This window comes from Delphinus delphis, chromosome 2 (genome assembly GCF_949987515.2).
Source record: "Delphinus delphis chromosome 2, mDelDel1.2, whole genome shotgun sequence".
In the NCBI taxonomy this organism is placed as follows: Eukaryota; Metazoa; Chordata; class Mammalia; order Artiodactyla; family Delphinidae; genus Delphinus; species Delphinus delphis.
This window is the reverse complement of record NC_082684.1, coordinates 47,854,777-47,879,750: the sequence shown is the minus strand read 5'-3', so window position 1 is coordinate 47,879,750 and position 24,974 is coordinate 47,854,777. Positions and strand designations below refer to the sequence as shown.

The 24,974-nt window shown below is 35.2% G+C and overlaps 1 protein-coding gene across 7 annotated transcripts in view; it reads right to left on the bottom strand.

The window, feature by feature from the left end:
* The window catches only part of DDHD1 (DDHD domain containing 1), a 90,979-nt gene that overhangs the window by 37,413 nt on the left and 28,592 nt on the right, over nt 1-24,974 (bottom strand). For 4 of the 7 annotated variants that reach the window (XM_060004548.1, XM_060004543.1, XM_060004545.1 and 1 more), the window contains exons 2-6: nt 14,571-14,744; nt 13,915-13,935; nt 6,864-6,965; nt 4,871-4,999; nt 3,643-3,790 (exon numbers count right to left, since the gene is read on the bottom strand). In XM_060004548.1, the coding sequence (XP_059860531.1) occupies nt 3,643-3,790; nt 4,871-4,999; nt 6,864-6,965; nt 13,915-13,935; nt 14,571-14,744 (574 nt within the window). The remainder of the gene's footprint in view (nt 1-3,642; nt 3,791-4,870; nt 5,000-6,863; nt 6,966-13,914; nt 13,936-14,570; nt 14,745-24,974) is intronic. The other 3 variants (XM_060004546.1, XM_060004547.1, XM_060004544.1) reach the window with 2 other exon arrangements.

The window sequence follows — 24,974 nt, the reverse complement described above, 5'->3', positions numbered from 1 at the left end:
ACTGCTAAATATCTTACAATGTATAGGTTAGCCACCCGTAGCAAAGAATTACCTGGTCGAAAATGTTAATAGTGATGAGGCTGAAGAACCCTGATTTTGACTTATAAACTCAAACACTACATTTGTTTAAAATACTGTCCTCTTCTACAGTAAACTGAGACAATTCTCTACTCCATAGGATCACTATCATAGTTCTCAAATGGCCACATATGTAGATACTTTAGGCAAGCAGGTATGTCTACTAAATCACTTGGTTGTAATTAACTGGAGTGACACACACACACACACAAAAGAGGGGCAAGGGGAAGGAAAGGAAAGAAAGATGAAAGAAGATAATCAGGGATGGAGGAAAAAAGGGAGGGACAGAGATAGAGATAGACAAATAGATAGGTAGCGAGAGAGACAGAGAGAGCGGGAGAGAGAGAACGCACACGCTATGTCCCTACTATTGCCTTACTAAAAATAATAAAATCTGTTTCCTAAATATATAGGTCTTGACTACATGAGAAACACTGAGACCAAGGAGGGATGGAGGAAACAAGAAAAAGGAATGATTTAACAATATTATCCTACAGCTCAGACTTAACCCATTACTGTGCAGCTGTAACGCCATGCACAAAACTCATGATTTCAGTTCTAAGCTTATTAAACTTCCATGTTCTCCCACTAGGCAGTGAATGTTTAGTTCATATTTTGAAAAAGGAAGGAAGAGATTAATAGCACCTGAGAATTACCATTTAATTAAGGATCATTAAATAGCTCTGAAAAAAAAAGTCTTTATAATTCTTCTCAATTAGGAAAACAATCAATTGATAAACTAACTGGTTTTAAGAATATATATATAATATATATATATATATATAATATATATATATGAAAGGAGGGCAATAGAAAATCATGCAAATAATATCCAAGATACATTTTTTTACACAAGAAAGCAATGTCTAGAGTGTATATAGTATGCTGCCTTATGAGTGAAAATAATCTGTATTTTGTCTAAAGAAACTCCAGAAGAATATAAAATAAATAACATTGCTTTGAGACACAAGGATGAGTGACACTGGGGGAAGATGGAGACAGGAAAGGCGTCAGACGTTTTTCACTCTATACATTTTCCTAATTTGATTTGTGAACCATGTGAATGTATTTCCTATTCAAAAAATAAATCTTGTTGACATTCTTGTTTGTTGTGTCCTCCCGGTTTTTTCTGTACCTATGGGTCTACACCAATTTATTAAAAAATTATTTTGCTATCATTTTCAGTGAGGTTTTAGGAGGTAATAAGATAAGCTATGTGTTAAATCTGCCAGGCTGAACTAAAAGTCTCTTTTTACTCTTCTAAAATTGTAGCTTTAAAATTACTAATTTGTAAAGCAACTATAATCCAATAAAGATATTAAAAAATAAAATTACTAATTTATTCTATTAGATATATAAGTTCAGTAAAGATTTCCCTTGTACTAAAATGCCACAAAAAGTAAATCCAATTGTATTTAAAATACATTCATCTCTTTTAGTAAACCAATTCTGATATTCCTAGAAGTTGTCTATAAACTTTCTTCTCAACTCATTTAAATAATAAACATATTTTGCTGGAACAAAATTGATTAAATCCAGTTTGAATTCATTTGCACATTCACTAAAATAAGGTAAGAGGCGAAAATCTCTATTTCCAGGCCTCTGGGACATGATTTCAAGAGATCCTCAGAGAACAGCAGGTTGCCAAAGAAGTGGAGTGTGGTAACCCCTTATTCTATGTTGCTCATTTCAACAGTAGTCTCACAAATCAAATCATAAGTACAAGCAAGCTTCAGAGTAGCAATGACAAGGATGAAGTTAATTTTACTTTCTTTAAAGTCCTGAACAACTAACTTAGGAATGGTAGAAAGCCGGGGAAGGGTAAGAAATCCTTTGAACTTTCCCATCTATTATTGAGCAGAATTCCTTTCTATTTGAATATTTTCCATCAATTACTAATTTATGTGAGGAGTTTCCCATCAAATTAACCTGTCTCTGCAGAAATGATGGCCATCTTCTCTGTAGTGAACACTTTTTTTTGAGCCACCTTATATTTACTCATCCTACTTCCAGTGGTAGCTCTTGATTTTTATCTGTGGCTCTACCTCTCCCTATGGTTATGATGAAGCCAACTTCCATCTGATTCTAGGGTGATGACAAGTTTTGCAGATCAGACCATGGCCATGCATAGACTCAGGCAGTTGGAGGTGACACCATCAGTCACTGAAATGCATAGACCAGCAGGGACTTCTGGAAAAAAAGACTTTTCTTCTTGAACTCAAACACAAGATGATATAAACCACATCTGGAACCACAGGAGACGTCTGAAAATAGCTCAAAAATGAAGGCAAGTAGAACAGATAGCAACTGGATTCTGATGACTTGTTTGGCAAATCTTAGACTTGTCAGTTTTATGGGCTACTGAATCCTCCTTTTGAGTTAAGTTTTCCCTCACTTGCACCCAAAGAAATGAAGCTGGTACCTTTCCAATTATCAATAGCTCCAGAGAGAACATGTTGTTAAAACTACTTCTCAGGTTCCTTAGATAACCAAGCAGAAAATTAGCATCTTGACACAGAACATAATATAAATGTTGTGGGAAGTAATGTGCAAATCGTCAGAAAATAAAACCAGAATCAGAGGGAAGAGATCTCTGTAATACAAGCTATGGAGATTGACAAGGATCAGGATGGCCTAGAAGTATCTGACAAAGAGTTTTTTTCCCAAATTGAACTGTATTTTTATTTTAATCCATGAGCTGGCATTAAGAGGTATTACAATAAAAAGTGAAACAGAACACTGTATTATTATAGAGATACTGCTGAGGACACAGTTCCTGGTATCACACAGTATTTGCTTTATAAGGACTCAAGAAATACACTTGCTTGAAGCTTCAGAACCTGATAAACTGTGTTCTCAACAACTGATTTGTTCTCATCATATTATAAATCTGATAAGATTTTTCTTTATACTGGGTGCTAGCTCAGAGCCAAGTTTGTGGTGGTACCCTTAACTCTAAAATTTCCTTTTTACACAGTCCTCAACATTTTTGAAGCACAAATACAAACATCCCTCCCCCCAACAACATCTTAAAAATTTTTTAGAATAAAGCTGAATATAAATAAACGCGGTAAATAACAGGCCTGGTGTGTTGGCAAAGCACCCACTGTTTCTTCTCCATGTAAAATTTAGAGTTCAATTTCCTCTGGTTGTAATTACTTGGACAAGTTAAGCTGCTGACTGGCAACTTAAACAATTCTTAGCTTTTTCATAATTATACAGTATTCTCAGTTTCTGCAATTCAGAGAGTAACATACAAACTTCAAACCAGACTTTTTTCTTGCTTTCAACCTCAGTTTAATGTAAACTAGCAATATATTAAGTTAAAAAGGCTTTCTTAAACCTCTTCTCCATGTTATGGAGGAAAAAGAATCAAATAAATATCATCATCATCATCTAGATATAATCACTCTCAAAATCTGGTCCAGAAACTTACTCTACAACTTAAACAGATAGAATAGTTGGTACTGAAGAAGCATGTGGCATAACAATTAAACTCTATTATAGCCTGGACAAAAGTTTGGACTCTGACTAGATGGAGAATGTATTCATCAAAGAACTCACATGGCTGTATTTTTGATAATTCTTCCTTGGTCCATTTTCTGCCCAATGCCATGCACAACAAATACAATATGGGCAGTCTGTGATGGCTTGTCTTCTAATGTGGCTTCTTCTACATAACCTCTATGAAGTCTGGTCCCACTACTTGATGCTGTAGGAAAATTATGATTCTAAGTTTATTGTTTATTACAGAAATAGCATTTTCACAATATATTGAAAAAATAAAGAAATAAAAGGAATACTATGAAAAAATTTCACTGGGTTGGGGGGGATAAAATTTGTAAGATAAGTATTGATCAGTTCTAATATAAACTGCTGAACTGGACATGACAGCGAAGCCAGAAACCATAAGGCAAAAGGAAAGAAAAAAGGATGAACTGAACACATAAAAATTAAAAACTTCTCTATAATGAATGTATCATGAAGCAAAGATAAAAGACAAATGACAAACTGCGAAAGTTTTTGCAAAATATGACACACAGTAATAAGTTAATTACGTAAGCATACAAAAAGAACTTATTCATCAAAAAGTGAAATGAATCAACCAAATAGCAAAATGGGCTAAAGATGTTGATAAAGTAACTCACAAAACAAATACAACTGACTAATGAACATGTAAATATTCAAGCACATCTATTATCAAAGAATTAAAAATAAGACAGTAAAAAAATTATCAGACTTAGAAAAAATTTTTGAAAGATTTTTTCATAATGCATTCACCTCTTCCCCAAGTACCAGTCCCTCTTCTCTTTCTTTTAGTCGAACTTGTTTAAAGAGCTATCTATTCTCACTGCCTCCATTTCTTCAACTTCTACTTAAACTTCAACCCATGCCAATCTGGTTCTGTCCCAGCAATCCATCTAAGTCACCGATGACCTACATCTCACTAGATCCACTGAAAAATGTCCAGTCTTCATCTTTACTGACACTATATTTCAACTGCCATGTTTTATTTCACAGCACTGCCTCAGGTTTGACTGCTTTTGTGCTTTTAGAAGTAAAAAGTGTATTTATTAATCTTGCCAGACCATTCTAAATATATAATTATTCATTAATGAACACATGTTAACTCAGTCACCTTAAAAAGAGTTTAACAGGGTAGTAACTGGCACTAAATTTAATACATACTTAAAAAATACTAAAAATAAAACCTGGATCATCTATTTTGAACATAAGAGAAAAACTTAGATTCCCAACATTTTGACAAACTCTAGTAATATTTAACAAATACCTTTAGAAAATCCCAGTTTTTGAGTAACTGTTCTTGCAATTTTAGATGTTGTTGCATCACTATAAAGATACACTTCATCCACACTGTGCCAGTCCACGTGGTTTCGACTCAGCTTGAAACTATGAATAGCTGTTGCAAAAGGAAAAACTAATTTGAAGGTCTCCAAGACAAACTTCATTTGTGTGAAAATTATAATACACAGATTTTTTGAATCAATATTTTAACCCAGTTCAATAAAAAACTATTTCATTGAAACATATATTGATGTGAAACAGTAAGGGATAGGGACTTTATAAGTTATTAAGCATGCTACAGGAAAAGGCAACTTGTTGGAACAACATGGAATAAACTGGCTTAACTACCATAATTTTAACCTCTATAGGAAATATCCTCTGATTATTAAAGAACTGCTTTCCCAGGTGATGTGGCCATTCCTTAGGACTAAGGGATATACACCTTCATGAAAGTTCTCAGTACAGTTGACATAGAAACTTAAGTTTCATTTCTTCTGTTGATTTTATTTTTTGATCTGTGAAAATTTCACTCAGCACAAGATAAAACATGACTCAGATGAAAAAAAAATTATCTTTAAACTGGGAAGAGAATCATCTAATTTATTAGAATATAAGGTATTTTTGGAACGGATACTAAAGCCAGTTATCACTGGATATTGCCCACCATAACAGAGCTCCAAGGTTGAAAGATCTTTTAACAAGAAATAAATTTTTTCCTACTATGATGTTCAAATTAGTATGGTTATTTCATTTCTGTAACCGAGGTATGCTTGGTGAAAATGAGCTCTTTAAAAAAAAAAAAATGCAAACCTATATCCTTCAGGAATACGCAAACTCTGTGAGGCAGGGACATACCTTGGTCATTTTGTATCACTAGCACCAAACACAGTCATAGCACAGTACTTGCCACATGTCACAAATTTAGTAACGTTTGTGGAAGCAACAGTTAAGAAAATTGTCAAAACTTGTCCACCAATTCACAGTTTGATGTCTTATTGTCTGAAGGACTTCAACTTTTCCTCTTTATCTCTTGTATAGAGGTAAGAAAAATTCACATACCTTCAGAAAACGAGCCACCTTCAAATCACTATGCCTAATTTATTTTCTTAAAATCCTCTTTAGGCAAAAATATCTCCCATTATATATAAAGACATACAGGTACAAAGGGATTAAGTGACTTGCCACAAAGCTAGTTAGTGACAGAGTCCAACTCTCCTGATTTGAAGATGCTAACTATGAAAGGATGGAGTCCTGGTCAAGATCTAAGATCATAAGACATTTTTGTGAAAAGCTATTCCTTACTAGAATACATAGAAAAGCAAATCATTGCCAGGAAAATGTACTTCTGAGTTATGGTAAAAATGCCACTTCAAAAACTTACGAAAAATCTATTTATATCTTACTTACCTGCCAGGACACATTACTAATATTGAACACAAGACCAAGATGCAATTAACATAACAAACATGAATAACATCTTCAGTTGCAAATAAAACATAAAACCAGTGTACAAACTCAGGTTTTAAATAAAAGAACTTTTCATAAATTAAAAAAAATCTTTTGCAAGAGTTTAATAATTATTTCTTTTTCTACTTCTATGTCTGATCCAAGTCAGTACTTTAAGCCTTTTAATCCAATGTTTCAAAACTGCATTTTGTTAAAATAGTTTTGAGCAACATATGCTTAAAACATTAAAACTATAAGACCAAGTTAAGCCAACAAAATTTTGTTTCTCTCTAAACCTTTGTGTTGTCTTAAAGCATCTTAATATTGGCGAATATCCCATTATTGAACTATACACATTGTTTGCAAATGTTTACACCACTTATAATTAACACTAAGCAAAATAATACAATGGATACATTTCTAAAATACTAGTAATTTCTATGCTCTAAATACAACCGAATGCTATAATCACAACTGAAAGCTACAAGCCAGGAATATAACTACATGGAGAAGTAAAACTACAATTACTGTACCTTGGGAACGCTTTCGTTTAAGACCTGCCGCATCTGTACTCTCCTTATATCCTCTCCATTTGAACAGAGAAGGGAGGGAGAAGGGAGGGAGGTGGTAGACAACTAAGAAAGCAAAAACACTGAGCTTCAAAGTAAATTTTAAATGAGGTTTGCCTTTTTGTTGTATTAACTTTAAAAAGTGAGTTGTATTTGACAAACATTATTCTAAATGCTTTATTTATATAATTCCTAATTAAAAATCAGTGCAGCAAAATGTTAGTTTAATAATGTTTATCAAATATATGCTCTACTTTTACTGAAAGTAAAAAAGGCAAATGATATCTAAATTTATCAATTAAAGACAACTATGTGATCACCATTTTTAATGTCTTTGTATAGATGGAATAAAAAAATAGAACACAGCATTTTTGTACGCATAAGAGATTTATAAACCACATCTTTACAATACTAAGGTTATTTACTCTCACCAAATTTGTGACTATGACACAGCCAACATCTGATGTGCAAACTGAAAATGCAATAAATAACCATCTAATGAAGCTTTCCTAAGAAGATACCACAGTATACATTCCACTAGATGCTTTCCCTTACTGAAGTGTAAATAGAGCCTTCCCACAGAACAAAATATTCTTTTCACAACTCTGTTCAAGTTGTTAAAATACTTTTAAAAATGAAACATTTCCCCCAAAAAATTAAGTTGAAAGCTCTACTTTGAACTGACTTATTAGTGACAAAATAATGAAAGATTTGTTAGCAATAGAATGACAAAAAAAAGTCATTAGTAAAAATGTATGCTGTGACATCTTGTAAGTGTAAAACAGACAACAGAGTAAAGCAGACAACAGAGTAAAGCCAGACATAGACTTGGTATTTGGTAAATCAGTAGATAACCTTAAAGTCAACTCTTTCCCTGTCAAATATTGCTAGTTATATATCAATAAATTTCTTTACATTTTAAATAAGCATTTATTTTAAAATCCACTTAGAATTGAATCTTAAAATCATTTTCTTTACTGTTCAGTTAATCACAGAATCTTTATGATTTAGCTTAAATTTATGTTCTAATACATTTGATTTTCATCCTCACTCCCTTCTACATTAATGTGACATTCAAAGGTTAAACACTGCTCAAATACAAAAATACTTAATTCCCGTTGTATAGTACTAGAAGTTAAAAAAGAAACCTGCTGTTACATACAGATAAGGTATATTTAAAGATATATGTGATAAAGGTAATTGAGAAATGCTTATGAGGCACTTACTAACTTTAACTGTATGTAATTAGATGACTATAAAAAAGTATAGACAAGAATTAAAAACTGGGTTGTAAAATCAGGATTATGAAAACATCTCATTGTCACAGAGGGGTGGAAAATGACAACCAAAGTAATTTTCTTCACTGAACATGTTTCTTCTTTCATGTGCCTTCTGGTCAGTTCCTGAGGAGTAGATGTATCACTTGCAAGAAACATTTTCACACAAAAAAAATCCTTAGGAAAAAGCTAACATAACAAAGTAGATCAAACTTGGCATAAACTTGAGACTGTACTGCTCAAACAAAACCTAGATTTTATAGTTCTACTAGTAAAACTAACATGAAACAATTCCACATTTACTAAAAAAGAACTAGTGGGAAACACATGGACCACCTGATCACACTTAAAATTACATAAACACTTTCTAAAAGTTAGTCAAGATACAAAAATGAAAGGCTTTTTTTCCCCTAAAGGAATACTAATTTAAGGATTAACATAAAGCCAAACACCCCAATATACTAAAATCACAAACATATTTTAAAAATTTTCACAAAATTGGATAGACATGCTTCTTTACCTTCTTCTCATATTTAATTCTTATTTTCACTTGAAAATCATTTGCTTTGTTACAACATCCTCTAGCACAGAGAGCTTAACTTTTTTTCAACCCAAAGCAAAGGATAAGTACCACCATAAGTACACTAGAGACAAAAAGGTTTACTATCATTCCAACAAGGATCACTAAAATAAAGTTTTAGTTAAGAATTCTTATATAGTGTTAGCAAAAGTATGCATAAACACAAAATGCAACTAAAATGCTAATTAAATGCTAACATTTAATAAAACTTTTCATTTATGTATTAAAGTCTTACAAAGCAATGAAAAAGATTTTAAGTACTAAAATACAGTGTTTTCAATAAATTTCTGTACTATAATTCATCTCTTAAAGAAATGTTCTTCATTATATAATTCTGAAAGCAGAGTATCAAAAAAAAGGGGGTTGCTGGGCTTCCCTGGTGGCGCAGTGGTTGAAAGCCCGCCTGCCGATGCAGGGGACACGGGTTCGTGCCCCGGGCCGGGAGGATCCCACATGCCTCGGAGCGGCTGGGCCCGTGAGCCATGGCCGCTGAGCCTGCGCGTCCGGAGCCTGTGCTCCGCAACGGGAGAGGCCACAACGGTGAGAGGCCTGCGTACCGCAAAAAAAAGAAAAAAAAAAAAAAGAAAAAAAAGAAAAAAAAAAGCAATTTGTGTGAAATTGCTGATGATATACTACTTCCTAGAATAGAATAACTCTATAACTTTTCCCTCTATAAAAGCTGGCAACCTAGATAATCTCAACCGCAAGGGAAGTAGGTTTGCACATCTCAAACCTACCAACTATAATGAGAAAACTTCTGTCAATCTTCTTGGATCTCAGAGAAATTAAATTAAATACATTTATAAAAATTGATAACTAAAAGCTAGAAGGTGGGAGTCCTCTTAGTCACCAAAGAGAAAGGAAAAGAAAAGCCGATTAGAAAGGGTTAATACTCCTTCCCTCTCCCCACCCCGGCCCTCCCCCTTTTAGACTTTTGAAATGATATATTCACAGTTTGGGATATCCTTATCCAGCAATAGGATAGGCATATACACTACATGCCAAATTGTTAAATGCTGTAAATCCTTAGAGATCCACTAATACTTGTGCTGTCATAGCACACCAAATTAGCCTGAACAGTAAAAAGTCCATTTTTTTTTCTTTTACTTTCAGCCTACCTGTGATTTTATACTGAATGTGACTCTACTATACAGCATACAGTTGGATCTTGCATTCCTAGCAAATCTGTCGATCTCTGTTTTTTAATTTAAGTGTTAGTTCACTTATATTTACTATAGTTTTCATATGGGTGAATTTAGGTCTACCATTTCCCATATATTTTCTTTGTTCTGTCTGTGCTTCTTGTTTCTCCTTTTGTTGTTTCTTTTGGATTAACTAAATATTTTTTACTATTTCAATGTCTCTACTGGCCTTAAGAAAAAACAAAACACCTTTTTATTGTGGAATAATTTTCAACCTACAGAAAAGTTGCAAAATAGTACAGAGTTACCATAATATCTTTCACCCAGCTTCTCCTAATGTTAGCATAACTATAGTACAATTATCAAAACTAAGAAATTAACATTGGTATAATACTATCAACTAAAATATTGACTTTATTCCGATTTCTCCAGTTTTTCTATTAATGTCCTTTTCTGTCCTAGGATACAATCCAGGGTACCATGTTGTATTTTGTTATGTTTCCTTAGTTTCCCCTAAACTACGACAAATTCCTCAGTCTTTCCTTGTCTTTCATGATCTTGACACTTAAAAAATTTTTTTCATCTTTACTGAGGTACAATTGACAATATTATAAGACATTGAAAGTGTATACTGTGTTGATTTGACATACATTGTGAAAGGATTCCCCCCATCTAGTTAAATATGACCTTGACACTTCTGAAGAATACTGGTAAGTTACTTTGTAGAATGTCCCTCAATTTGAGTTTGTCTGATGTTTTCTCATAACTGGATTGAAGTTATGCATTTTTTGACTAGAGCAGGTGCAGAACTACCCATTTAGTTCAACCATTTTTTTTTTTTTACTGATTACTGCTTGCATCGATAAATTATAAAATGAGGGAAATACTACTCTAGTACTTTTAAGTATTTACAAATTTACTTATTTGAAGGCCTGGTTTTATTTGTATGATTCATCCCCAGTGAACTTCTAGCTTTCATTTGTTAGGCTGCTAGATAAACATTTCCTAGCCTAGGAGGTGGGGTGGGAAGAGAATCATTTTTAATTTTAACTCTCAGAGAAAATGAAATCTAAATCACATAATTATACTTTGGGGGTTTATCTTTCTTTGAATGATAAAAAAGTTATGCTAAACTTCAATCGATCATTCATTCCTTCATTCATTTATGGCTATGTTGGGTCTTCGTTGCTGCGCGCGGCTTTCTCTAGTCCCGGTGAGCGGGGGCTACTCTTCTTTGCAGCGTGCGGGCTTCTCATTGCGGTGGCTTTTCTTGCTGTGGAGCACGGGCTCTAGGTGTGCAGGCTTCAGTAGTTGTGGCTCACGGGCTCTAGAGTGCAGGCTCAGTAGTTGTGGCACATGGGCTTAGTTGCTCCGCGGCATGTGAGATCATCCCGGACCAGGGCTCGAACCCATGTCCCCTGCATTGGCAGGCGGATTCCCAACCACTGTGTCACCAAGGAAGCCCCAACAGATCTTTTTAATTCAATGCTTACTTTGAGATTAGTACGATAATTAATAAGGAGAGAATAATAAATATATTCAGTGTATTTGTGGCAATAACTACCCTAACCAAGACATAGATAAGGGCAGAAGAAAAAGGAATTAGTATTTTATTTCATTAGTATTTTATTTTATTTCATTAGTATTTTATGTCCTTCAAGGCAATAACTCTGTTAAGTTTCTTAGGAATTCCCCAGAGCACTTAAAAAGAGTTCTTGAATATAGTACTTTAAAATTATTTTAAATTATTAAATACGGGATTGTACTCTATTGTATACTCTACAATACAATAATTGTATTGTATAATTTGTACAATTTTGTACAATTGTATTGTACAATTTTGTACAATTTTACAAAAATATTGTATAATTTATTGTACAATAAATACTCTATTGTACATCCTTTTTCAGAATGTTTAACATGCACTGTCTACTTTGTTACCTTGTACTTACTCTTTGTAACTTCTCATCTGCAGGCTTTGTCATCCCCAAAGGTTTAAAACTCCCTGAGAGCCAAAACCCTGTCTGTTTCTTTCACAAAAGTAACTGGCACAGTACTATCTGCACAAGGAATATTCAAAATCTTCTAACAATATGAAGAGTCAAGGCTTTATCCTATGTACATGAGAAGACTTAGGTGGAAAAGCTATTTTCCCCCCTCAGATTGATAAAATATGACATTTCAAAAGCTTGGAGGTAAGAAGTGAAATAATCAAAAAATTGTAATACTTTTTATCTTTGTATTATAAATTTGAGTTATTTTTCCAACAACAGTAGCTTTTTGGGCAGCAGATGTTCTTTCATTAAGACCAGTGATAATTTTCAAATGTACTACAGAATTTCCCATAATCTTCAAAGTCAAAAGTCACATTTTAACACATGAATGTATGCTTTACATAATACTAAATAATAAATAAAATGGCTGGAAATTCATGACAACAGTATATATACTGAATTGAATTTATAACCTTTGTTGATAACAAAACATGCTGATGTTTTATGTCACAGTATATTTAAAAAGTCAATTTTTCTTCCAATGAACCTCAAAAGATCATCATTTTGGAAGATTACAATACAAAAGTGTTCTAACAGTTTAACAATTTTCTGTTATTACTAATTAGAATTTTACCACTCTTTAAAGCTAGCAAAAAATACTACTATATATAATATCCTAGACTGATACTCGAGAATTGACACAGACTCAAAGATATACTCATACAAACTATGTTCTTTTATCAGACTTATTTAAGTGACTGGATCATAAAATTAGGGCACTTTGAAGAAATCTGAAGTATGCTGCTCCATTTAACATTTCAGATTCCAAGTAGATGGGATCTAGAGATGAAACAGAGCTGATGACTAACCTCCACAGGGAGAATTAGCAAGTAGAAAAGAAATGCTTTGAACACAGTATGAGAAAGGGGACAATATACTTTTATTTTTATTTTTCATACTCATCCTTTTCCTCCTCCAAGCTCCTGGGTTTTTTCCATGCATTAATAGTAAAGAATTTGGGTGGATAAACTGGGTTTGTCAAGGTGAACTGCCATTTTTGAGGCAAGACTTAAGGAGAATTAATAGAAAGGAAAAAATCCAGAACTCAGCCTTTCCCAATAGGAATGAAATTTTGAAAAGAGTTCAGTCTTTCAAATACTATGAAGTAGGCTTTTGTGGTTATTTTGATAGTGGTGATGAGAGGTTCCAAAATATTTCAGTCACTAATAAAAGATCAGAGATATACAAAATTTGCTATCTGTGCTTTAACCAGAGTATTGTCTTTATGGCAATCTGCAGGAATATAGATACAGCTCTGCTTTATAGATACTGAACTGTTCTTTATATATTGATTTGTAAGAACCTTGAGCTTGAATTTCACAGTGAAATAAGAACATAGTTGACTCCAGGGATTAGCAAAATGAAATATTTTAAATTCCTAGAATATGGTATCTGGCACATAATAGACATTTCTTAGATCTAATTACCAATTTATTTAGAAGCCACCATTTTCCTCAATTATGCAGACTTTTAAAGGTACAGAGATATTTTTACTTGGTATAAGCTAATGTATACAGTTTCCCTGCATGTGGGGTGTGTGTGTGTGTGTGTGTGTGTGTGTGTGTGTGTGTGTGTGTTCAGAGAGAGATAAAAGAGTAAGGAATAGGAGAGAGAAAAGACTTGGAATGTTATTAACAATAAGGGGGAAAAAAGCCAATTTGAAGCTTATTGTTTTGTAATTAATTATGTTATGTAATCAATTGCTCCCAACTACATAATTCATTTTTTCCAAGCTGCATTCTGTGAATTACTTGACCAATATTGAGTTTTTCTGCTTTATAGATGTTTTACAAGGAGAAGGAAAAAAATCACTTAATTCATAGTTTAATTCACTAGATTAAGTAGGGCTTGCCAAGAAACTTCCCAAATAAAGGCAAGCATGGATGAAGAAACACTTTTAGGAAAAAAAAAAAAAATTAGAGAAATCCACAAATTCTAATCTACCTGTACTGTTATACTCACCGGAATAGCTGATCCCACTGCCTGCAGTAAATGGAACAACAGAAGTATTTTTAACTTTACCACACATTTTGAATTTTACTCAAGATCAGACACATAATGAAACATGGCAATCTTGGCTAGTATATAAGTATTTTAAACTATTGAAAGAAAAACTATCCAAATGCCAAATAAGGAAATATAAGGAGTAGACTGTTTCAAACTAAAAGTTGATACGGTTATCAATATGGAGACACCTAAAAGGGACTTATACAAAAGAAATTAAAGTTTTTTAAACTTCAGGAAAAGAACCAACATTAAAATATTAGCAAAACTGCTCTTTTGATATAATGACAAGGGATTTTTTATAAGTTCAATTTTCTTTGATGACTAAAAAGCTACTCAAAAGAACTAATTCAGAGAGCATATTATACCAATTTGTACATTTATAGTAAATCATGTGTCATGTCCATGAAAACACATATTAAGTAAAATAAAAATGGAAATAGTTCAGAAATTTATAGTTTTAAATTCTAAAATAATAATCACATGTTTGAAATAATCAAATTGTATAAATTCTAACACTTCTGAATTACTATTTTAAACTTAGGAACCACTCTAAACTTTATCAAGAACTTACTTGGTTTACAAAACATATTAAATATATTAACTGGTCTTACCATCTTTTCCATCTATGGGTTTTGACACTTCAACATCAAAACTTTCCTGCATCTGCTGACCTCTAAAACAGCTAAGATGTTCTTGCTCAATTAAATTACTTTCTTCTTCTTCTAGCGGCTGCCAAGTACCATCAATAAACCACTGTCCACGCATTACTGGTATTTTATCGGACTCTGAAAAGGGAAATCACAGAATTATATGTTTTAGGATCCAACCTCTCAGGAAGTGAAATAGTAACTACAATTTTATATTTTACTACTGCTGTGGCAAAAACAGACTTTCGTGATCCAATAGAATCATTTAAAGTTTTAAATTTCAGACATCAAGCCACAGTATATAATTTTGCTTACAACATATAATTTTACTTGTATTAAATAGTACACGTAAAAGGTACTTTGGCATTAGAAAGGGAGAGGAGCGTTACCTATGTAACTGAGGCCCCAAGTAACCAAAATTAGTAGGCTAAGGGGTTGACAAACTTCATGCAAGACTCCAGTGATAGTTCCAATGTCTTAGAAAATATTGAGATAAATTTCCACAAGTAGTTTAGAAATAATGTGTATTGTCATAGTGTGGTACATTTTTTAGGGCTGCCTTGGAGGTCAAGGGCTCCCAGAGAGTATACGGGAATAAGTGAAACTTTTAATTACAGTAAATTCCTCAACCATTTCAGAAAAAAACTGAGAAAAAATTTCTTTGAAAAACTGAACATTTCTTTGATTAAACAGTGTCCCATAAACCTAAGACTTTTAGTTGCTATTTATAAACCACAACTGTTAGTTATCTTGAATCCTTTAAAATAACTTTTTTAAAAACCCATAAAGCAAAAATAAAATTGAAACAACAAAACCCTAAAACTAAAAAGCAAAATTAAAAAAAAAATGAACCTTACTATACAGAGTTGGTGGTTTAACCACATATAGTGAAGTTATTTCAAGAGGATTCAAAACACAGTAATTTGTATATACATATTAGGATATACCCCATGTACAAAAAGAACTGCAAACATATCTTAAAACTTTTGCAGTAGCTACACTGTTATAATTGTAATAATATTGGTATTGTTAATTTGAAACTGTAGATTAAGATGAATATATTAATTTTATTCATCATTAGAATAAATTAATATCATAAGAAACCAAGATTTTTAGCACAGGTAAAAAGAGATACAAATATAAAAATCAAAGAAATAAATCTGTATTTTAAATTTCAATTAGAAATGTCAGCATGAAATAAAGATGTATATTTTCTATTAAAAAAAATTATCCTAAGCTCTGTGTGCCAAAAAGGCCTAGAAATAAAGACCAACCCCGTATAAGTGAGCACTCCTGATATAAAGATCGTGATCTCTAAATATCATTTCCTTAAAGAAACGGCCAATTCCTGGTTTGAAACAAAATTTACTAGATGATCCTGAAACATCTTGTACCAGACTTATACTGTGATGTATTCAAAATCTCCTATTATGTGTTTCTAATTCTTCTTGCGTTATCCTTTATTCTGCTATAGCAATTCTTCTATAGTCAGATGTTTGCTGTGTTATTTGGTGGACAGATACTCAAAAATATAAATTCGTTGAGAATTTTGGGTTTTAACATTATAAAGTACACTCTGTTGTGTTTGATGATTTTTTGCGTGTGTGCTAGATTCTACTTTGTCTATCAAGATTACAAACCCCCTGAGCTTCCCTGGTGGCGCAGTGGTTGAGAGTCTGCCTGCCAATGCAGGGGACATGGGTTCGTGCCCCGGTCCGGGAAGATCCCACATGCCGCGGAGCGGCTGCGCCCGTGAGCCATGGCCGCTGAGCCTGCGTGTCCGGAGCCTGTGCTCCGCAACGGGAGAGGCCACAACAGTGAGAGGCCCGCATACCGCAAAAACCCCCGCTTTCTTATTGCTTCCATTTGCCTGTGATGTTTTTGTACATCCCTTTATTTTTAACCCTTTTCTCTGTTTTAGATGTGTCTCTTGTATACAGCACAGAATTGGGTTTTGCTTTATGAACCCATTTAAAATCTTTTAATAGGTGAGTTAAGCTCATTTATGCTTACTGATATAACTGATATGTTTGAACTCTCTTTTTCTATAATTACTATTTTTTATTATTCTTACTCTCTCTAGTTGATGATTTTACTTACTCTCTCTAGTTGATTTTGCTTTTCAAAAAAATTCTTTTGGTATTTAGGAATATTTGCATTTTTGGTTCTAGGGGCTACCTTCACACATGCATGTGTGAGTATGAATGTATTTTACAGTGTCCTAAGTCTCTTTTTTGTTTATTTAAACTTTTATTACCTGGTCCGTCCATTTTAAGTGGTATCCAAAATTCCCACTTATTACTTATATAATAGAGAATGATCTTATTCTATTTTCCCCTTTCTCTCTCTACCCACTTACATATAACAATTACACCCATGTCCCCACCACTGTTTTAGTCTTGGATCTACAATATATTAAATTCTCACTAAAGATTTCTTAAAATCTTTCATGTTCAAAGCTGCTTATCTATAGCCTTGATACTCGAAGGACAGGTTGGCTACCTTGAACTTTGTTTCCTTGAGTTTTAAAAAATGCTCTACTGTAGCCTTCCTTTGTATAGCATTCTAGAGAAGTCTGATGTAAGCCTAATTTTATTAGTAATGTGATTTTTCCCCCCACCAGGAGGCCCAGAAAAAAATTTGCCTTTAAAATTACTAACAGTTTTACTAGTCTTTAAATTCTAACAGTTTATGACTCAGAGTTCATTGCTCTGAATCAATTTGCCAAGGTGGGTCCTTTTAATTTGTAGATTTCAGTTTTCCTCTTATTTCTGAAAAGTTTCCTTGTATTAGTTCTGTTCCACTGATTTCGTCTTCAGAGACTCCAATTATAAGTATGTTGGGTCTTCCTTTGCCTGTATTGCATTTCAACCACTTCCTCTCTGAACCTTTTTACTTCTTTCTGCATCTCATTTTCATTCTTTTGGTTGTTTTCCTTCCTTTCATCAGTGCCCCTTACATCAACATTCCTTTCAGCAGTGCCCCTATTAGTATGTCCCTAAGTTTGTTTGAGAATATTTGGTTGGAGTGTTACAATACAGTTTCTCTCTGTTTTGTGTTTGCTTTTGGGGGAAGAACTATAATCAGTGGAAATGTACTGATCTCACATTTTCTGTATTCCTCTTAGAGTAGCTTTGTATGGCATTTAATTTATTTCTGTTCATGAGCATTTTATGGATGGACTTCTTAGTTCCAGAGTGTCTGCTGCTGCAGATTATTAAGAGCAGCTCCTTTAATGGATGGATGTTATGGTGGTGGCAGTGGTGGTAGTGGTGAGTGAAGACTGGATTGGTGTGCCTTGTTCTTCTTTCATTTCTCCAGGACCCTTCACTTTCTCCTTACTTCTTCTTTCCTCTTATTGCCATGGCTCCAAGGGGCAGTATCTTTTCTTTCTCCTCTCCCACCAGCAATGTTTCTCTGATGTTACTACTTCTGGTCCCTCTCACTTTCACACACCCTCCCTACAGTTAGTGCTATGAATTACCAAGTCCCAAGCCTGTGTTCGTATTTTGCCAGTTGTGTGGAGGACATTTTCTTTCTGAGGGTGCCTTTGTGCTTCATTTTAACCTCTAATCTCCTCTCTATTTTCACTGTCTCTTAAGCCTCTGCCTGCCCCAGTCTCCAGATTCAGAGGTTTATAGCAGTAACAAGAACTAGTGTAATTTGCTGTTTCTTTACTTACAAGTAATTTAAAATTTGTGGTATTGTCTCTCTCGTAGTAATACTAAAGGTGTCAGCTATGTATGGTTTATGTGTATGTGGCTTTTGGGGAGAATGTGTGGAGAGATTTAGATTTGGACAGCTGCCATTATCCTCCACATCCAAAAGCTCATCTCATTTAATCTTAACAGTAACCTTAAAGACAGCTATGACTTCCCCAGTTTTACAAATGAGTAAAATGACTCTTAGTGAACCTAAATAATTTGCCTAGAGGCAAACAAGTATTATGAGAACCAAGATTCTAACCAATGTTGACTCCAAAGTTCACTCAAACTCTTTCTACTACACAATGCAACCTACATTCTCGTCCCTTTTTATCTCTCTCCCCAAGATATACAAGCTAGTTAGTTGTATTCGTAATTTTTAAATAAATAATTTGGGAAATTTTACATTGCCAGGCTATTATGAGACTTACAAACCAGAGGCAAGCATGCCTCCCCATAAAAACCATGGAAGTAAAAAGTAGAGTTAAAAAGAGTAAAACAAGTTTTAGCACACATCTACACTCTCAAATCCTTTCCTCTCTTGAGCCTAATATTGGATTGGCCAAAAAGTTCATTCGGTTTTTTTCATAAGATGGCTCTAGTAGCACTTAGTCTTTCACTTCATTCAAAACAATTTTGTTAAATTGTATGTGACAGCTGTCATATCAGCGTGCATTTAAAAAAACATCAAAACTGGTGAATTTTTGTGTAGCTATTTTAATATTGAAGACCGAAGAAAGCAACATTTTCAGCATATTATGCTTTATTATTTCAAGAAAGGTAAAAACGCAACTGAAATGCAAAAAAAGATTTGTGCAACCTATGGAGAAGGTGCTGTGACTGATCGAATGTGTCAAAAGTGGTTTGAGAAGTTTTGTGCTGGAGATTTCTCTAAGGACGATGCTTCACGGTCAGGTAGCTCAGTTTAAGTTGATAGTGATCAAATCAAGACATTAATTGAGAACAATCAACGTTATAGCACGCGGGAGATAGCCGACATACTCAAAATATCCAAATCAAGCGCTGAAAATCATTTGCACCAGCTTGGTTATGTTCATCACTTTGATGTTTGGGCTCCACGTAAGTTAAGCAAAAAAAAAAAAAACCTTCTTGACTATATTTCTGCATGCAATTCTCTATGTAAACATAATGAAAACGTTCCATTTTATAAACAAATTGTGACAGGCGATGAAAAGTGGATACTATGCAATAATGTGGCATGGAAGAGATCATGGGGCAAGCGAAATGAACCACCACCCACCACACCAAAGGCCAGTCTGCATCCAAAGAAGGTGATGTTGTGTATATGGTGGGATTGCAAGGGAGTCCTCTATTATGAGCTCCTTCTGGAAAACCAAACGATTAATTCCAACAAGTACTGTCCCAATTAGACCAACTGAAAGCAGCACTTGACGAAAAGCATCCAGAATTAGTCAACAGAAAATGCATAATCTTCCATCAAGATAATGCAAGACCGCATGTTTCTTTGATGACCAGGTAAAAACTGTTACAGCTTGGTTGGGAAGTTCCGATTCATCTGCTGTATTCACCAGATATTGCACCTCCGGATTTCCATTTATTTAGGTCTTTACAAAATTCTCTTGGGCTTCCTTAGTGGTGCAGTAGTTAGGAATCCACCTGCCAATGCGGGAGAAACGGGTTCGAGACCTGGTCTGGGAGGATCCCACATGCTGTGGAGCGCCTCAGCCCGTGTGCCACAACTACTGAGCCCGCGTGCCACAACTGCTGAAGCCTGTGCGCCTGGAGCCCGTGCTCCGCAACGGGAGAGGCCACCGCAGTGAGAGCCCCGTGCACCGCAACAAAGAGTGGCCCCCTGCTTGCCGCAACTAGAGGGAGCCCGGGCACAGCAATGAAGATCCAATGCAACCAAAAATAAATAAAAAGAAAAAATTCTCAGGCTTCCCTGGTGGTTGAGAGTCCGCCTGCCGATGCAGGGGACACGGGTTCGTGCCCCGGTCCGGGAAGATCCTACATGCCGCGGAGCGGCTGGGCCCGTGAGCCATGGCCGCTGAGCCTGCACGTCCAGAGCCTGTGCTCCGCAACGGGAGAGGTCACAACAGTGAGAGGCCCGCGTACCGCAAAAAACAAACAAACAAACCAAAAGACAAAAAGAAAAAATTCTCTTAATGGAAAAAATTTCAATTCCCTGGAAGACTATAAAAGTCACCCTGGAATCGTTTTTTTCTCAAAAAGATAAAAATTTTGGGAAGATGGATTTATGTAGTTGCCTGAAAAATGGCAGAAGGCAGTGGAAGAAAAGGGTGAGTATGTTCTTCAATAAATTTCTTGGTGAAAATTAAAAATGTGTCTTTTATTTTAACTTAAAAACCGAAGGCACTTTTTGGCCACCCAAATAAATCTAAGCACGTATCCTCTGGATAGATGTCTTGGGAGCTTTACACCTAAGCTTTGAATTCCAGCAGTATGCGGTCAAGTACTACATCATTTTGGTTCAGGCCTCTGTCTTGAATTCTACATCCAAACATTCAACTGCCAACTGAACATCTCCTAGTAGAAAGATCAATAGTTACCAGAATCACAAATAGCCATGGAACACATTAGTTTCCTGGAAGAAACAAAACAGAACACAAACCTGTTACTCCACCTGTATTCCCTATCATGGCAAGTGGTGTGCTGACAGTATTTAGCTGGTCACCCAAGACAGAAATCTGGAAGTCATCCAAGATGTCTCCTTACATGTGTCTTACAACTATAGCTGGACACACACTGAGGACTATACATTTTATCGCCTAAGTCACCCTCAGATTCATCCCTCACTCATCAAGGTTTGGGGTGGTGGTGGTGCTGGCATCTAGGCCAGGGATGTTGCTAAACATCCTACAGTGCACAAGACAGCTCCCCACACCCCACATCACCCCTCCCAGCAACAATGAATTGTCTGGCCCAAAATGTCAACTGTGCGGAGGCTGAGAAACTCTGGCCTAGCAGTACCTTTTAAAACCTAAAAACACTTCTATCTTTTACAGATCAATTCTAGAAATACACTTTATAAGAACTCTTGCAAAAATGCCTAAAGATACAGTACAAAGATGTTTATCTCATTTTACAATAGAAAACAAATAAAAACAAACAAACGAAATGACCTATATTTCTACCAATAGATGATTGACTATGTAAATGATGCTTGGCACATAGCAGGTGTTAAAAATATTCATTAAATAAATCAAAATATGAATGAATGGATAATAACCCATAGTGAGATAATGCTCAGAAGACATGGAATAATATCTAAAATAGAAATGAAAAAATTAAATCATAATACTACATGTATATATATTTGTGCATGTGCATATGTATGTATAAATAGTATAATCCTGTTTTATAAAAGTATACATATGTACTGAAAATAAGTGGAGAAAAATACACTAAACTATTATTAACAGATATCTTGGGGACGTGGGACTATAAGGATCTTTCTGTTTCCATATTATAAGTATCTATAATGTTTGGCATGTCGGCAATATACATGTTTTAGTTTTATATGCAGAGTGGTTAATCTTATGTATCAACTTGACTGAGCCACAGGGTACCAAGATATTTGGTCAAACATTCTGGGTGTTTCTGTGAGGGTGTTTTTGTTTTTCTGTTTTTATTTATTTGTTTATTTTTATTTTATATTGGAGTACATTTGATTAGCAGTGTTGTGTTAGTTTCAGGTGTAGAGCAAAGTGATTCAGTTATACATATACATGTATCTATTCTTTCAAATTCTTTTCCCATTTAGGTTATTACAGAATATTCAGCACAGTTCCCTGTGCTATACAGTAGGTCCTTGTTATTTATTTTAAATATAGCAGTGTGTACATGTCAATGTGTAGGTGTTTTTGGATGAGATTAACATTTAAATCCATAGACTGAGGAAAGGAGACTGCCCTCCATAATGTGGGTGGGCCTCATCCAATCAGTTGAAGGCCTGAAGAGAAGAAAAGGCTAACCCTCCCTCAAATAAGAAGGAATTCTGTCAACAGCCTTCAAACTGGAATATTCAGCTCTTCTTGCTTGGTGATTTGAACAGGAACACTGGCGCTTCCTGGCTCTAACAGTAGCCAGCTGGCCTCTGGATTTGAACTGGGACATCTCTGTAAATTTCGGACTCGCCAACCTCCAAACCTGCACAAGCCAATTCCTTATAATCTCTGTTATTCTCAGGAGAATCCTAATACATTCAGCAAAAATAAAGATCACATATTTTGGAAGAAACTGCTAGATGCCCATCCTGTATCTATCCTCCTCCTATTCCTTATAGAAGAATACCAATTTATTCAGGGCAGTAATATGTTCAGTAAAAAGACTATTTCTGGTCTCCTTGGGCAGCTAGGTTTGGTCATGTGATTGAATCTGGGTAATAGGATATAGCAGAAATTACTGGTGGTACAGCTCTTTGACCTTCTCCTCTTTCTTTTCCGCTACCTATGTCTTGAGCTCCTGAAACTCTCTTAGATCAAGTCACTTACAAAGAATGGAAAGCTGAATAACAGAAGCAGCCTCTGTCCCTGATTACAGTGGAGCTGTCACATTGCCCTGAACTCTAGACATCCATATTCCCTCTAAGTACAGAGAAATAGAGCCTTTTGTGTTTAAAGCCACTGTTATTCTGGCTTTTAAAAATCATATGCAACAGAATCTCATGCTGATAGGGGCTTGCACAGATATATATTTAAAATGTCACCTCACTTTGTAGTTATGGAATGGAAAGATCTGGATACATCTGTTATACAACAGAGTATGTAGACAGGGACCAGAGACAAATTTTTCAAAGGGCTAATGGATTAAATTAATATGCTGGAACTAGATTAACAAAGAATTACGTTTCATTTATAAAACACTCACTGAAAGTCAATTTAAACTTAATAAAGACTAGTACTTATCATTACCACCTGCCTGGAAGAAAATAACCAAGTTATTATCCTAATTATAACTCTTAGGCAAATCATAATAAAAGATGGGCCTTTACTGGAATCAAAAGAAAAATGTGGGTTCTCCTTGACTAGAAAACAATTACAAGGTCCATTTTCCACTATGAACACTTCCTTCATTTAAGCAAAAGCCTGAGTGGATCTCTTATGTGTGGGTAGGGGAATTCTAGGAAAAAGGATTTTATGTATTGGGACTTTCCTGGTGGTCCAGTGGCTAAGACTCCACGCTCCCAATGCTGGGGGCCCAGGTTCGATCCCTGGTTGGGGAACCAGATCCCACATGCTGCAACTAAGGGTTCGCATGCCACACTAAAGATCTCGCATGCCACAACTAAAACAGATCCTGCATGCCGCAACAAAGATCCCGCATGCTGCAACTAAGACTTGGCACAGCCAAAAATAAATAAATACATACATACATTGTAAAAAAAAAAAAAAAAAAAGAATTTTAGGTATTAAAAAGCTAGACTTATACCAGAAGGCAGAGGGAATAATTATAAGATTTCTAAAGGACTGTTTCCAAGAACTATTTTAACCCATATTGTACTTTGCAATGTATGATATGTATAGAGAGAAAGTCTTGACACTTTCCCTCCAGCTTCACTATGCCCTTACAGCTTTACACACCCGGGTACAAAGCATGCCTATAATTCGCTGCTCTAGAAACTTACAGAGCACATCTGACCACAGAGGACTTAAAGATGAAGGAAGTCACAGAGTAACGGAAAATAGGAATGGTGGAGTATTGCTATTCAGAGGAAGAAGAAATAAGAAAGGATGAGATATAAGAAAATTAGAAGACATAAGGGGAAGGAGATATGAGAGACAAGGAGGATAGAAAACAGGTGGAAGATTAAGAAAAATACTTAATACCTAGTATTTACTATCTAGTACTCTGAATATACTTCTCATAGGATTAACGCTATAAATGGTGGCTAGGGTTCTAGAGCAGCCCCACAGAGGCCCACTTAAACCATTATGTGGCTAACATTTTGCTGAATTACTTCTACCAAATTGTCCTTTATAATGGATGAGGAAGGGGTTTCTCTCTCTGGTTCCAGTGTGCTCACCTTATTGAATTCTTGCAGGGAGTGAATTTTATTTTTTTAGTGCCCAGGTGCTAACAGCAGTGGCACCCTCCCATGGGCAGCTTTGCCCAGGACCACAGTCCTGCAGGCAGTTTCACTGTGGAATGTCACCTGCTAGGCACCTCCCCTTGAAATACTTTTTCCACACCCGCTCAGGCAGCCTGTGGTGAGTTCCTGTGGAAGGATTCCCCTCAGCACTCCAGAGGGCAGATTTCCAGCAGTCCCAGAGGGATAGCACCTCAGTGACTACTGTCACACTCTCTGGGTCAGAATCTCAACACTGAGAGGAAATAGCCTCTTCCTTGAGTGCTCTATCTCAGTCCTAGGGATGGTGGCTGCTACCTGCATCTGCTATTTCTCTATGTTTCATAGAGTTCTCCTTGTCCTGTGACTTCATTCCTCTGTTATGTTACACTTTCTCTGTTGAAATTACTGTGTGGTTTCTGTCTCCTGACTGGACTCTGATATAACAAGATTTTCACAGAACAGGAAATCCAAACAGTCAATAAAACTATAATATGAAATATGCTCAGATTCACTGGTAATCAGAGAAACAGTTCCATTCCTAGGTATATACTCTACAGAAATTCTGGCACATTTGTACAAGGAGATGTATAG